Source organism: Mercenaria mercenaria, chromosome 10 (assembly GCF_021730395.1).
Source record: "Mercenaria mercenaria strain notata chromosome 10, MADL_Memer_1, whole genome shotgun sequence".
In the NCBI taxonomy this organism is placed as follows: domain Eukaryota; kingdom Metazoa; phylum Mollusca; class Bivalvia; order Venerida; family Veneridae; genus Mercenaria; species Mercenaria mercenaria.
In genome coordinates, this window is record NC_069370.1 from 3696767 (window position 1) to 3712441 (window position 15675).

The following is a 15675-nucleotide window of genomic DNA, read 5'->3' on the forward strand; positions in this document are numbered from 1 at the left end:
TGCTAATGGCACTGAAGTGCGGATATTATTAAGTCTTTTTTTCTAATAACAATGACTGCTATCTGAGAGAGAAATATGAGGATGACGTTCTTATGCCATAACTCTTTACCATCCTCTCTGTGTTTACCCATAAATTCTGCAAATGATCTCCGACTTGATGGAATATTTCCGCTATGATATATGGGATCAGGGTGTTGTTTGACAAAGTTCCGATTTACCGATTTATCAGAAGACATAATTAAAATTTGCATGACAAATGTCGTCTGATAAGATATATGTTTACAGATATGGTTCCTGACCAGCACGACTAATGACAATAATTGCTATAATAATGGCTTGTGTCTTACGTCAGTACTCTACGATCCTAATCTCATAGAATAACTAAAAACCATTTTAATGAACCAAGCCAATTTAAAGCATTTTCTTAGTGTTTCTGAGGTGTCTAAATATGTATTCTATTAAGTTTTCGTATAACATTTTATGAATATTTTATTCGCTAAAGCCACCTTGTATCTTTATTTACCACATGTTTGACGTCGCGGGAGTGTAATAAAGCCATTACATGAAAATGATAATACACTAGTGTAATAAAGCTTTGACGTCGACGTCGTTTACAATTAGCAAAAAGCTCGCATTCAAGGGCAGATAACTAAAAAGTAGCACCGTGACCCCCATTTTTTTGCATAAATTTGTTTCTACTTTGATGCTCTATGATCATGCAAAGTGTAAGAAAATTCTCTCCGCTAGTTAAATTGTTTCCTTCTTTGCCTTTATAAAAATCCACACAACTGTCACATTTCCCCTTAAGATACTCGAAACTGCACGTATGATGTGACATCATTGTATTTTATCGATGTACAAAGGCGACTTTCAGAAATTTCTTTCAAAGTCAAGAACCATATTATCAAAAAAAAAAAAAGAAAAAAGGAATATTTGAATATTTAGTTTTATGTGATTTTTATTAAATTTTAGGATAAATTAGGTTAAAACCAGCAGTTGTGCTTTTTTCAGTAAAATGTTTTGTAATATTCGTCACGTCTACTCTTGTGCGCGTTTTTCTCCCAATTTGTTCACGGCAAAACCAGTAAAGGAAAGTTTTATGCAAGAATACTAGTACAATGTGAATTAAATGTATATATAATTGTTATATCGTTGATACGGCAACTGTTTTAATAATGTTTTTATCAACATTATTGTTTTCACATCCTTTACGGACGTATAAAGAATTAGTTAGTGTTTTAAGTTCCGTAGTGTAATATGCATCTGACAGTGTATCTGACATTTTTCTTGCGAGAAAATGGCATTAAGGTAGTGGACTCGTAATGACCATCGGCAATTTCCGTTCAATTACGTCTTCTCCGAATGCAACTTCGGGATTTTCCGTTTTTTACGAAAAATAATTTTCTGTTATGGCCGAAGGATACCGAACTGGCATTCGGAATTGCACGGAAATTGCAGTTCGTCATTACGTGTCCATTACCATAAGATTATCGTCTCGAACTATAATTGCTATTGCCTCCCTTAATAGTCTCTTCCGGGCACTTATATTAACTATCCTAGATTTTGTCGTGGTATTTCAATGTCATTTTAGGCAAAGAAAAATCGACAGACGGCCTCACAAAAACTGTTATTAGCTACATAACTCATGATATTACTGAGAGAATTATTAATTTTCTTACTGAGCAACAAAAATGAGAATAAAGCAGACTTAGATGTCAAACTGTTAAATTACTGACCTTATTAAGGAAATGCTGTATAAATGTTATAAATCAGAGCTTTACTGTAGCTTCTTAAAAAGACACATTCTAATAAGACTATAAGTTAATTTATGGAGATGGGAAAATTACACACTTTTGGAATATTTATCAATTATGACGTTGCTAGGAAATACCGATTGCCTAAAGATGTTTTACTTATAAAAGGCTGCGGTTAATAGCAATTTTATTGTAGACATATGAGCTGAGTTTGTAAATCTATGGCATTTATTGACTGTAATAATACTTAAAGATGAAAGATGAAGATGGATCTTGTATAAAAAGAGATTAAATTAAAGAAATAAATTCTTGATCAATTTCTTAAACTGCAAATTTACCCCGTTCAACAGCCTCCCTTGGGACAAAAATTAAAAAAAAAAAAAAAAAAAAAAAAAGAAATACACGGTTTTGATGATGAACGCATCCAAAAAAGAAAATATGGATACTTTCCACATTTCTCGAAGTTAAGTTTATCACTGCACTCATATGGTGAAAAGACCGTGCCAAATGTTTTTATGTGTGAATACCAGAAATGTTTTTTTAGCTCACCTGAGCCAAAGGCACATGGTGAGCTTTTGTGACCACTCATTGTCCGTCGTCCGTCCGTCCGTCAACATTTTCTAAAAAAATCTTCTTCTCGAAAACCCATAAATTTAACTGGGGACCATACGCCGCTTTTCATGGAATTAAACGCTAGTGTATCATTGAAGGTTACATGTGCACCGCCGTATGAACAAATCTGCGGATGTCTCTAAAATGATTTTTGTACTTTAAGCATATGTAAATGTAGAGTTCTGCTCAACCCGGGCTAGAGGGCGTGGACGGTAGCATGCATTTCCACTACTGTCCATGAACAGGCTCAATCAAACTGAGGCTGCAACATTTTCGTTTTTGTCGTGTTGAGCGACCTGTGGAGTTTCAATTATTTCTCTTATATCATGTAGTCACATAATTGCATTATCCATTTGAGAACCCTCGCCCAACAAACCAGACATTACACACTCAGATATTTCCCGTTACCTTCAGTTATGTGTAATAGTTGCAGTTTTTAACAGTAGATCAAAGGGCAGATATTGCACTATTAAGCATAGTTTTGTGAGTGCAAATACTTTGTTCTGTTAATACTCTTCTGAAACAGGTTTAAACAGTGACTGTAACTTCTTTCTGCCTGGTTGAAAACTTTCTAATCAAAGGTCATTAATGCCACATCGCTCAGGAATTCATTTGAATTTCATTAATGAATAGCTAAAATCAAGTGTAACAAACGAATCTTGATTCAATCATACGATGCAAAGTTGTTTGTCCGACTTTCGCGAGAAATTCTCTGAAGGCAAATTATAAGCATGCATGCATTGGCATGAATTCTTCTGATAATAGATCATCAACACCTCAGTAAATGATAAATTCTGTTTTCAGTAATGTGAAATGCGTCAGCTGTGCTGAGTTCCATCTGTTTTCGCAATTTCATTTCACAAGTTTCTAAGTAATACTTCAGATTTATTAGATACTAGCCCATTTGCATCTAAAGCTTGAAATACCTTAAATAAAACATGTTTAGCTTCCTAAAAAAAAGAGAGCTGACTTGATATAGAAAGGTAGAATTCATTTGTAATAAAAACTCTCTGATACCAATACGCATTTTAACATCGACAATTGTCAAAAGTTAATATCAGATTAGCAAATACATTTTATAATTTCTGAACTAAACAACAAAGGAAATTGAACATTTTTAGGACCCAGTAATAGTTCTTCAAAATGCTACATAAATGGTAGATTGCTACACGCTAGAATTCCTATCTATAGTCATAGCATAATCTACTCAAATTATGGATTACAGTCCCTGGTTCGCGGATTTTGCTTTTTCCGTGTTACCAACGTCTGGGTGACCAGTCGCGATGATTTTGTAAGACCACGCGGTCTACTATAGATAAACTGTTCACGGCGATTCGCGATGAAAAAATCTCAGCCGGTCGCGCTGAAATGCGATGGATCGCGGTGCATCACAGGAAGTCACCGCGAAATCCAGATAAGGTTCGCTAATAACCTGGTCACAAGAACGCTACGAGCAGTCGAATTTTAGCAAACTCGTACGTCGTCGACACGGACATCGTTGATTCGTACGACCGTCGTGCGGATTTTTTGAACTCGTAGAGGAATCGGGAAGTCGGTGAAATGTTTCACCGACCTCTCGAGTTCTTTACTAGCTCGTAGAGATTTACGAAGTCGGGAGCAGCTCGCAATAGCCCCGTACGGGAACCGCACGGGTGCCGGAGGAGCTCGTACGGGCATCGCACCGATTTGGAAAACTGCGAGGCTTGCTGATTCTCGCACGAGTATAGTAGGGGACTCGCATGGTCAATGTACGAAGTCCGTACGATATTGAGGACACCGTACGGAAAACGTGCGATGTCCGCACGGGGCTAGCAGGGCGTTACGATCAGCTGAGTGGCAAAAGGACATTTTTTCAGACGTTGCAAAACTAGTTTATTCTTGTCACAGGGATACCGTACAGACACCGTACAGCAAACGGACATCGCACGAGGTACGGCCGGTCTCATTGCAAGTTCCGTACGACTTGTCTGCGATTTCCGAACGGATATCCTACGATTGTAAATGCATTTTTTTCAGACGTCGCCGAACTGATTTATTCTTTTCGCATGGACACCATGCGGACACTGTACGAGTGCCGCGCGAGCACCGTACGAAGTACGGTCGGGCTCCCTGCGAGCTCCGCACGACTTGTCTGCGATGTCCGTACGGATGTGCTACGATGGCATCCTCTAAAGATCGTACGGGACCCGTAGGTACTGTGACCAGACGCTACGATTGTACAGAGACCGTATGGATTCTAAAATTGGTGGACTCATACGATTTTTTAAAACCGTACGGACATCGTACGGTTTTGTGACCAAGGCATAAGGCGCATATTTATACACTTAACAAATGATATTACCGCGTTTATTGAAGATATCTTAAAAACTACTCAATGCATCTTTTAATAACTTAAATGCAATAATATTTATAATAGTAATTTTACTTTAATCAAAAAAAAAACTTAGACTAAAATAAGAATTAAATAAAAGCGGTGTCGTTATTTTAAATCTAGTCTATTTCCTTCGAATTAGTTTCCGGACCCAAGTAGTTTTCCGGACCTTTTACATTTCGTGCTGCATACACTTTACGCCGTCGTAAAGCATCTGGGTAAAAATATCGTATCATCTAGACGTCTGTTGCCTCTACATAGCAGCGAAAACCTAGCATTACCGAACGTATTTATTATTTGAATATCCCGGTTGTTTTAACTTACTTCGATGTAATCTTTACACAAGAGATTGTCAACTGCGGGGGAATTCATGTTACAGTGCGCATGCGCAGAAATTGAGGCCCCTTGTAGGTAAACATCAGTCATTTGATGCTCCTATTTACAGACGATACAGTAAAAGCATTCCGATAGTTATAAAATAAAACAATGAATGTCAGAAAAAATCGACCTATTCACTATACCACGGCATTAAATTATCGAAAAAAAAAAATAGGAACCGAAATAGGTAGAGATTTACCTAAGATACCGTCTATCAATCAAATGTACAGTGTCCATATGCCCGAGTGGTCAAGGCGTTAGACTACCAATTTTGAAACTGGTCTTGTTCCTTTTTTTTAAAAAAAGAAAGCTGTTAATTATATTAAAATTTTTTAATTTTTTTTTGGTAATATTACCAGTCCGTTAAATACGTCCCGTCATTTTAGCGTGACGTTGCAAACGTCATTCAAACGTTATTAGACGTAACTGTAATGAGCGTATTATATATCTAGTATTTGTTAATTGTTTTAAATATACTTTTCAAATCGTCATCACGCCTTAGAATTATGTTTTAATTTTGAATATATATAACGAAATCGGAAATGTTTGCTTTTACAGAGAGGTTACAACTGTTACAATGAAAGGTCCGGAAAACTACTCGGACTAAACGAGATTTTAATGGAATTAATTACCCCGTTTGAGGCCTCATCTACATTTGTGTTATGAACGAAAGTGTAATACGAATTCTGCATGCTGTAAACGAACAACCTAGCTTTTTTTCTGTGAAAAAATTATGTTTCTACTATGTTTTGTTTGAAAGTTACTCGCAAAAAATGACGATTTCGGTCCGGAAACTACTGGGAAACCAGTACAGTTATACTTGGTATATAAAAGTAGTATTTTATTTATTTTCATATACTGATAAATAACGGTCTGCAACGTTAAGATATTTTAGCTACAATTAAAAATATTACACACTAGAATTGATAAAAAATATTCAAAAGTGTATCTAGACATACTATTTAAAAGTTTCTTATTGATACATATTTTATAAAAAGAAGAAGCACGAAAATATATATTTCCAACTACATGTACGAACGATCACGGTCAAGGCTTTCCTTATTCACAAGTCTGGTTTTGACAGGAAACACTAGGTCAGCTTGTGGGATTTACCAAACTGATCGACGGGAATTTAGTGTTTATAATTGCATAAAATAGAGAAAAGTGGAAACTTCACAGGTCGCTCAACACGACAAAAACGAAAATGTTGCAGGCTCGGTTTGATTGAGCCTGTTCATGGACGGTAGTGGAAATGCGTGCTACCGTCCACGCCCTCTAGCCCCTGGTTGAGCAGAACTCAACATTTACACATGCTAAAAGTACAAAAAGCAATTTAGAGACATCCGCAGATGTAATCAACACCTGCAATGTTTATTTACTACTGAAACAAGATAACTATATTTATAAGTACAGTCTTTAAGTTGATTGTTTTTTTTTTCTTCTAGAGCGTGCGTGTTGGCATGCTGAACATTTCAATGAAAGCAATAAATATGTAAATAAATACCAATTAGCTCCTACCACAGGGCTGTTGATAAATAAGCTGCGAAAATAGTTAATTGTGTTTTATTATCGAGTTTCATATATGGTTGATACTGATACTTAATAGTAATATAAACACTTCCGCGTCACGATATGTCTACCTGACTATTATGGGGCTGCTATGTACAAATGCCATGACTCTCTTTATCCATGCACTGGAAATAGCTGAGATGACCTTGGGTGACACCCGCCCAAGCAAGAGAATTGTATTGAGTCTTTCGAGGAAAAAGGTTTTTGGTGTGTTTTCTACGCCGGGCATGTTCATGATTCAGGACGTTTGTTTTTAAAAAAGAGCTAGGCTAATTTAGCACTACATGTATCTAAACTTTTCATATCTGTGGGAATGTAGTAGGATAGACACTGTCCTATTGATGGTCTTCTGCACCTATCGCTAGCGCATAAATTACATACAATATTATGCAGCTTTAAAAGCCTCTAGTATTTAATATTACAATTTTTAGTTAAATAGCCTTAGTATCTGGTTTAACATTTCTATGTAAGCTAGAGAACCGGTGCTCATCGTAGCGCATTGCTCTGAAGCGAGAGACTCGGTTCGAGCCGGTAACTACAAATTTTTCTTACTCTTTCACATTCGAACAAGTTGTCTGATTGGTTCAAACAAAAATAGATTTGCGAAAATAAAAATAGCAATCTTGGAAATCTAAAATATACAGAAGACGAATGTGAATGGGTCGTTCTCAGATCTTCGTTTAGAAGATCAAGTACTTTAGTCAGATTGGACCTCTGTCCTTGATTTGTCTTATCCAGCGAACAGCGGCGCAAATACATAAAAAATCAGCAAAAGTCTACATTATTTAATATTGACAATTTATAACAGTCAGTTATGGTTTTTATATACTCTGGTTTTATACACACTGGTTATTGCCATGGTAACATTCGTAAAATGTTCTGACAAAAAAGTGTTCAGTGTCAAATATAACATCAAACTTGATGTATAGACGTAATAATGTTGTCTCCTGTCAACTTATTCAATTCCGCGATATAAAACTGGTGTTAAGAAGATAAATGATATTCAATTCAAAGCTATCAATATTAACAATCTGGAAACCAAGTTTCAGGGCCCGACATTTTAACATTTTAACCCGAAGATTTAGACTTATACTTTCTACCTTTAAAAATTCAATTAACCATAACTTCCTTCAAAGTAATTTTATTTTGCTGAAACTTTGCACCTACTTTTGCTTTACTGTATGCCATAATCTAGCTAAGTTTCAATGAAATGTGTACAAAATATACGGCAAAGAGTAATTTTAGCATTTCAAAGTCTTATGTTTTAGACTTAAAACTTTGATGAAGTATAAGGTACTTACTGTGAGGCATAAAGGAAAAGGGAAGATACTTTCATAAAAATAATTGTTAACAAGTTTGAAATAAAAACAAATACACCATTCAGCTATAAAATTAGAAAAGTTACATAATGTTCACAAAAAGCATTTAACAAGGCATTGTTCATATAAATACGTGCACGTTATATAGAACAACTATTAACAAATATAGTATGGCGGTAATGAAGCATATCTTTTATTGTGAGTGCAAATAAATGTTCTTATAAATATTAATATAACTTACATATATACATAAATACATGAACTAAAAACGCAACATCCATATATAGCGTTTTTCTTAATTCTTGAAATAGTGTCCAAATATGCGCTATGTATTTATCAAATTCGCTTTATTCCGTTAGATGGTGTCATGTGTGATATTTGAAGCGTGACAATTGACTCCTGTTAGCCATAATTTAAAGAATTCAAAGAAAAGTTTAGCCTATAGCGGCTTCTAAACGAGTCTTTTACTAGTCCTGTCAGGTATAATCAAAGAGGAAGTTGAGCGTCCAACTGGACATTTGCTGAATAAATAAAAAAACCGTCGGGTCATGTTGAATAAAACATTTCAAACATTTGGAAAACTGCCATGACCCGAAAGCGTCAGAAGATTGTATATTCAACCCAATAAAAACCATGTTGTGATACAAATCCAAGTTCTAATACATCACTGTTTGACATGTTTCCTAGTACTTTTATAATTGATTAATTTGTTCTGTATATAAAACGCTTAAATCAATGTGCTGTAGATTCATGCATTTCGTAACTTGAAATATGACGAAAAGCGGTGCAAATTTAGTTATATTTGTAGACAGAATGTTTGTGGTGTGTGTTTGATCTAGGTGTAAATGGTACGTAATCATGCTTAAGTATATAATGTATATACAGTGAAATACATACAGAAAAACTACAAAATAATACACACACGAAAATAGATAAGGAAACAATTAAGAAAATTTACATTCTTCTCGCAATTTTACCACTATCTAACTTTTATTTTCACCCACTTTATTATTTTTCAGTGTGATATATACATTCCATGCCAAACTTGGTGGCAATGAACATATTGAAAAATTTCAACCAAACTGTGGACGAGTATCTTTAACACTCTTAACCAAAAGACGAAAATCGTTTCCTTCTAATCTATATCAAGTTATAAAAGGGGTGGGGATTGAAAAATTTCAACCGAACTGTAGACGAGTACCTTTAACACTCTTAACCAAAAGACGAAAATCATTTCCTTCCAACCTATATCAAGTTATAAGGGGGGGGGGGGGGGGTGTAATAATTTTACAAACTGCCTTTAAAAAATACCACAATATATCATTCAATATCTTAATATAATCTTTGAGTGTACCGCATTCAGTCGCCTACACGCATTGTTCAAACATTTAGCAACACATGTTTTTTTTTCCCACGAGGAACGTTTTGAAAACTCGATACATGTCAACCAAGGCAGATTAACTAACAACGTAAAAGACTGACTCGCTCATACAATAGCAATGCAGACAGGGCATGAATTAAAAACAAATTTTACATTTTTGTATTGTAAAGATTACGAAACCTTTTTTATGAGAAGTGATTGCATTGAAAAAAAGAACTTATCTGTCATATGCATACCGGCTTTACATTCCTACATAACTGTATGACCGCCTCGGAACTCTCGCTTCGAATGCGGTTGGGGTATATGTTTACTCCATACTTGCGCCATTCCAAAGACGTGTAAAATTGCACTAGCAGTTTCCTTAATTAAAACTTTAAGCAATAAGAGGATAGTTTGAGGAATGGTTAAACCGCTGACAGTATGGAGTGACTGAAAAATTATTTTCACAGGGAAAATACCCACCGGGACCCGTAACGAAACTAGAGTATATGGAAATGTTTCGAACTTTGCTAAATCGTTCTTTGGGTAAGTCTAAGATTTTCCGTATTTAAGAGCTGTTGATCTAGAAATTTTTCGTATTTTCAAAAAAGCATTCATATAATAAATATTTTGTCTACTGAAGCGTTGAGACCATAAGACGTTTATAGATTATATAACGTTACAAATGTGGACGAGATATGACTGAAAAATCGTTAAAAACCGTTAAACCCGAACACGCAAACACACGCACACACAGCTGTTTCATTTGTTCTTAATTTCGTGCACTGATCAGCTGTCAATTTATAGCTTACAGTCAATTGTTTAAGTCTAATGTATAGTAAAGTAATGAAAATGTTACTAATAATTCAGAATACTCAGCAGTTCAGACGTCTTGAACATTGACTCTGAAATAGAGTGAAATGATATGACTTGTACTGTTGTTACAAAACTTCACCTGCATATGATGACTTATTTGTGTTTTCATTTTAATGCTATTTCCATATTATGCCAAACTACGATTAAGAGTTTTTGTCTGTTGGGGTTTCTAGTTTTCAATTGATGATGAAAATAAATGGAAATTTCCCATTATAATGATTATTATGATATCATGAAACAAGAGAAGAAAAGCAATGCCAAACAGTAGTTTTCAAAACACAATACTATTGTTCTGTCATCTATTGTTATACAGAGATGGATGTGTTTCTTTCTCATGCTAATGACAATCATTATTGTTATAATACATGTAATTTATTACATTTCTTACATGACATAATGTATAATAGCTACACAAATGTACATGTCAGTGTTAAAAAGCAATGGTAAACAAATCATTTATCTATTATACAAAGTCTCTCGTCCTTAGGGCACGGGATTTCGCAGTGATAATAAATAATGAAACAATTAACATGCTATTTGGGATACTTCTTTTAAAAGCTCCAAGTAGCTGTCGAATAAATCCCTTTTTTATCGCTTGTGTGTATTGAAACATGATAAGGAATTTACTGAGGCATGATTCGATCAATGTTTTGTCATTACTATTAGCTTTAATATCGGATTATATCAAGTCTGTACATAAATGATTTTATTTGTAGCATTGTGAGTTCCTATGGTACTTTCAGTGGAAATATTTGATTACGAGTTGTCTCGTTGGTTAACGGTAGTATATAGATAGAATCACACCTAATCAGTTTTACTTGATTGTAAATGGACTTCATATTGTACTAAATAATAGCTTTATGGGAAAGAACATATAATGTCTAACTGATTTAAGGATGATATGTTAGAACCTTTGGTGTACATATAAACTCCATTCAATGCGTCTGGTTTCTTAAGTTCCGCTGGCGTCTGTTTTATGTTTCAGTTTTATCGATTTGGTTTTACTAACTCCGACCATCCAATGTCAAAGTCTGTCGTCGCCATTCCAAATCTCCTTCTAACGACTTATTGCATGAAGCAGTTCAGTGGACGTTAATAAAATTTGCCATGCATGTCCTCTAGATTCTACATTTGTTCAGCCGCTTTCGCTTGGCTGCACATTGTATCCGACAAAGATTTGATTAGAAAACATCTTCAAACGGCATCTCCTCCTTAACCCCTTGTCTGACCTGAAGAATTATTCCACATAAATATATACATGTATATGTTTATACTCTACGAACGTTGTTCAATTATGGGACTTTCTCTGTTATATATGTACTAATAGTGTAAATTTAAAATGCCTTCTTGCCAAAATGATTTTTTTTTTGGGTGTAATCTTCTAAGATTAGAAAGGCGTTTAGATTTCATAATTGGAAGGGCACGTGCAGTAGTAATATCAAGTCTGCTAAATCTTTCTGATAACATTAATCGAACCACTCATTACGGACAAAGCGTGTAAACTTGCTTTTACAGGTACATTTGAATTTGTATATCGTCTGACAGGTAAATTACGTTAAACGTAATAAGCCTGCTCGTTTTGTTACACCAAAACTATTCCAAAACAGCAGATAAAAATTGAATATAAATCAAGCGTATGACGTCTGGCAGGTTAATTACGTTAGACTTAATAAGTCTGCTCGTTTTGTTACACACAAAATGTTCCCCCCCCCCCCCCAAAAAAAAGCCGATAAAAGTTTAATATAAATCAAGCGTATGACGTCTGACAGGTAAATTACGTTAAACGTAATGTGTTTTACATTAGGAAGAATATAATTTATACAAATCTATAAGAAGATCTTTTGGAAGCATATAATGCAACCACGGCAGTAGCAGGCTTGGTTTGATTAAATTTGAAAACAGTTTCACCAAAAAAAAAGGCAGTTCATCTAAAACATGTATGAAATGCATAAAAAGGGTAGTCGCATTCTGAAAAAAAAACTGACAGATATAAAGTAATCTTTCTTGGCACAAAACTGTAACAATTATCTGTCCGCATATGAAATTAAAATTAACGCAATATTAGCGGTTTTAAAAAACAGTGTATTTAAGTTAACAGATGAGTTCATGCGTGTGACAAGAATGAATATCCTATCCATTATGTCTCTAAAATACTTTACATTGAGTAAATTTGATAGCATTTTTTTTATCTGAAAATATCTCTTTATTCACAATTTGTTTTTAATGTCGAAACCTAATTCTCCTCGCTCTCCGCATTCTTTCCTGAAATAAATATTGAACTGCGTTTATGACCTTTTCATTCAGTGCCGTCTCCGATTGCATATCATATGCCTTTCTCTGGGAATCATTGTAAGTTATCGCTGGAAGTAGAAATATATTCAACCTAGATTGGAATTTAGGTATACGTAATGAGAGATCCTCAATCAAATCACTCTTTAACTTATCTGTTACATAAATCAAATCCGAATTTCTGCAATTAAAATATAAAAAGATAATTTCAACAATTGTCCGTTGGCTAGATAATCGATAAGAAATATTTTTAAAAAGCTGACTTTGGACGAATAAATGACGTATGCGTGTATATGTCCGATGTAACATCTACATGGCCGGATATCTAATTAACATGACTTTATATCATGACATACGCAGTTTCCTTTGTTAAAACATAAACAGTTTACAATACATTCTGCATTACACAAACAACATACAGGGCAGATTTCAGTATACACGAGTAAATGCATATAAGAAACTAGAACTTTCAAATCATAAAGAGGTCGACAATCGACAAGTTTACATTGATGGCAGATATAACAATTTATGATTTCAGGACAATGATGGAAGGACGAATTTATGCTCTCTCTGTACTCACGCTTATAGCATTCAAGACTACATATACAAGATCAGAACCAATTTCATCAGGTATGTCCACATTATCTTACGAATTATGTTAAGAGCATTTCATTGTGCTGTTTTCTTTCTTTTTATCAAGGTCTAATATGTCTGCCAATGGTTTTAATTTAAAATGAATATATAAATACACTTGTTTTTATCACTAAACTATATAATACAAAAATCATATCTTACACTTACTACATGTTACAGCAAAGACAAATAAGATCATTGGCTAATAATTATCTGACACAATATTTTAACAAAGTAAGAAATGTATCATTAATAAGCAAAATGGTTGGACTACACGTTTTGTCAACAGTAGCATTGAGAAAACTACACTTATTTCTTATTGTATTTGCGGAAATCCGTCAACAGAAGGGAAGTATGAAAGTACTTGCGGTGTTCATCTTTCTTTGACACAGGATATAAATTTTTAACTTTAGTACTTTCAGTTTATTGTTTAGATTTTGAGACTTGTGATACTACTAGGTCACAACAACTTCTCGATTACAGTGATAGAGAAAAGTCTGTGTGTCTGTGTTAATTTAACATTTCAGTTGGGTAATTAGCAATGCTATATTAAATTGTTTCATTTAGAAAAGGTCTATATTTACGTGCACAAAAAATGTACTTCGTTGATTATTGTATTATTTTGTAAAGTTATAACGCTATTTCTTTCTAACAAAAACCAGTGTCTTTTAAGGAATATCAAAATAAAGACACATGTGCATTACAAGTAAAACCTTTCTATTCAAATCTGTCAAAGTTTATTTTACTTCAATTTTTTCGTGTTAGGAAAAAAGGACGGAACGATAGCGCCTACACAAGCATTGTGTTATATTTCGTCAAGTCTTTCACTTTTCAAAAATGTAGTATTAACTCTGGTCTAACGTTTCTATTTTTAGATGGATCTCTTGATACAGCATCTGAACTAGAATCTCGTCTCAATCTATTAAACTCACTCTATGCCCTCCTACCAGAAGACACTGACAGCCTTGACAGACTAACAAAAAGGAGATCACTATTTCGTTTTGGAAAACGCCGCTCTTTGTTCCGTTTTGGTAAACGCGGAAGCATTTTAAGATTCGGTAAACGCCCTGCGACATATGATTTTGGTGAATATGATAGCGAATATAACCCATCAGAACTTTATGCTTTTAACGAGGATCCAAGAGCCGACAGCTTACCTCTTTCAGACAAGAGAAGTTCTCTCTTCCGTTTCGGTAAAAAGTCAAGAGATACGAGCCCTTTATATGAAAGGGACGCTGCACGTGAAAAGAAGCCACACACGCCCTGGAGATTTGGTAAAGCACTAGATGAAGGTCCACAAGACATCTAAAAATAAAATAAATATCAGAAACCAATTCGGTTAAACATACAATAAATTGTTTATGTTATGAATGTTAAAATATATATTAATTTTGTAACATAAGCTCTGCATGTTTTTCAATAATCTACGAAGTAGACAATTTCACAGGCAGATGAAACGGCATGTGGTATTTCTTCTATACATAAAAATGTTTATAAACAAGGGTGTAATAAGACAACTAATGAACATTACCTTGGGTAATCGAAAAGAAGTCGACCCAAGTACTGACTTTTTGTTTTTGCATGCATTCTATATATAACAACAGGAACACAAGTTTGTTTATACAGGAAATTACCTTTATTCTGTTATGCGCAACTGCCAAGACAACCAATTACTGAAGCCATAAATGTATAATTCAATGTATTTATGAATTATGACTTTAATCAATCTGCATCAGGTTTGCAGTCTTCTTTGAAATTATATCACAGGTTTCAAATAGCACTTAAATATATGGTGAATCAATATCAGAAATGACATAGATTTATTAAAGTTATTCATATTCCGGAAGAGTCATTTAAGAGCCAATAGCAGTAAATAATACTAGTGATTGTAAATCTTTTAAAAAAGTGACATGCGTTAGACATAACGTTGCACCGTTGTTTTTTGTTTTAAACAGATATCTCCAATTAACCATCAGAATAACATTGTATGAAAAAATGCTAAATATGAATAGAATATATTTCTGAACAAGTTGTCGTTATTACAGCCATGGATGAATCTGCTGTTTCTAGCATGTTTGTTCTGTTGACAATGTAATATTGATTAGTAATAGGCAATGTGCCACATGATCATCATGACAAACCTGAACAGAGTCTGCTATTATTTTGCTAGGTTGCATTTTATGCTTCCAAAGGATTTTTTTACAGATCTGATTAATTATCACAACATGAATCTTTAAGTGCTATGTGGCGGCCGTAAAACGTATCTCCGTACTTAGATTTAGTGTTGTTATATATTTTGGTCCTTTGGGATCATGGAGTCCATTCAATATCCATATCATATATTTCCACTTTAGTCGATGCTAGGGGCGTGAGGCGTGTTGCACTTTCCATTACCTCTCATGAACAGACTCGATTAAACCGAGTGTGCTATTAGTTTGTTTGAATGCATTCTATGCTTCCAAAGGATCTTTTGACAAATTTTATAAATAATAATTGGTAATATGATAATTCATC

The 15675-nt window shown here is 34.4% G+C and overlaps 1 protein-coding gene across 1 annotated transcript in view; it reads left to right on the forward strand.

Annotated features, from left to right (window-relative positions):
- Positions 1–15217, forward strand: part of LOC123559895 (uncharacterized) — a 28923-nt gene extending 13706 nt beyond the window's left edge. Inside the window, exons 2-3 of the mRNA XM_053552173.1 lie at positions 13067–13158; positions 14037–15217. Of these exons, the coding sequence (XP_053408148.1) occupies positions 13071–13158; positions 14037–14470 (522 nt within the window). The 5' untranslated portion in view covers positions 13067–13070 and the 3' untranslated portion in view covers positions 14471–15217. The remainder of the gene's footprint in view (positions 1–13066; positions 13159–14036) is intronic.
- Positions 15218–15675: the final 458 nt, after the last annotated feature.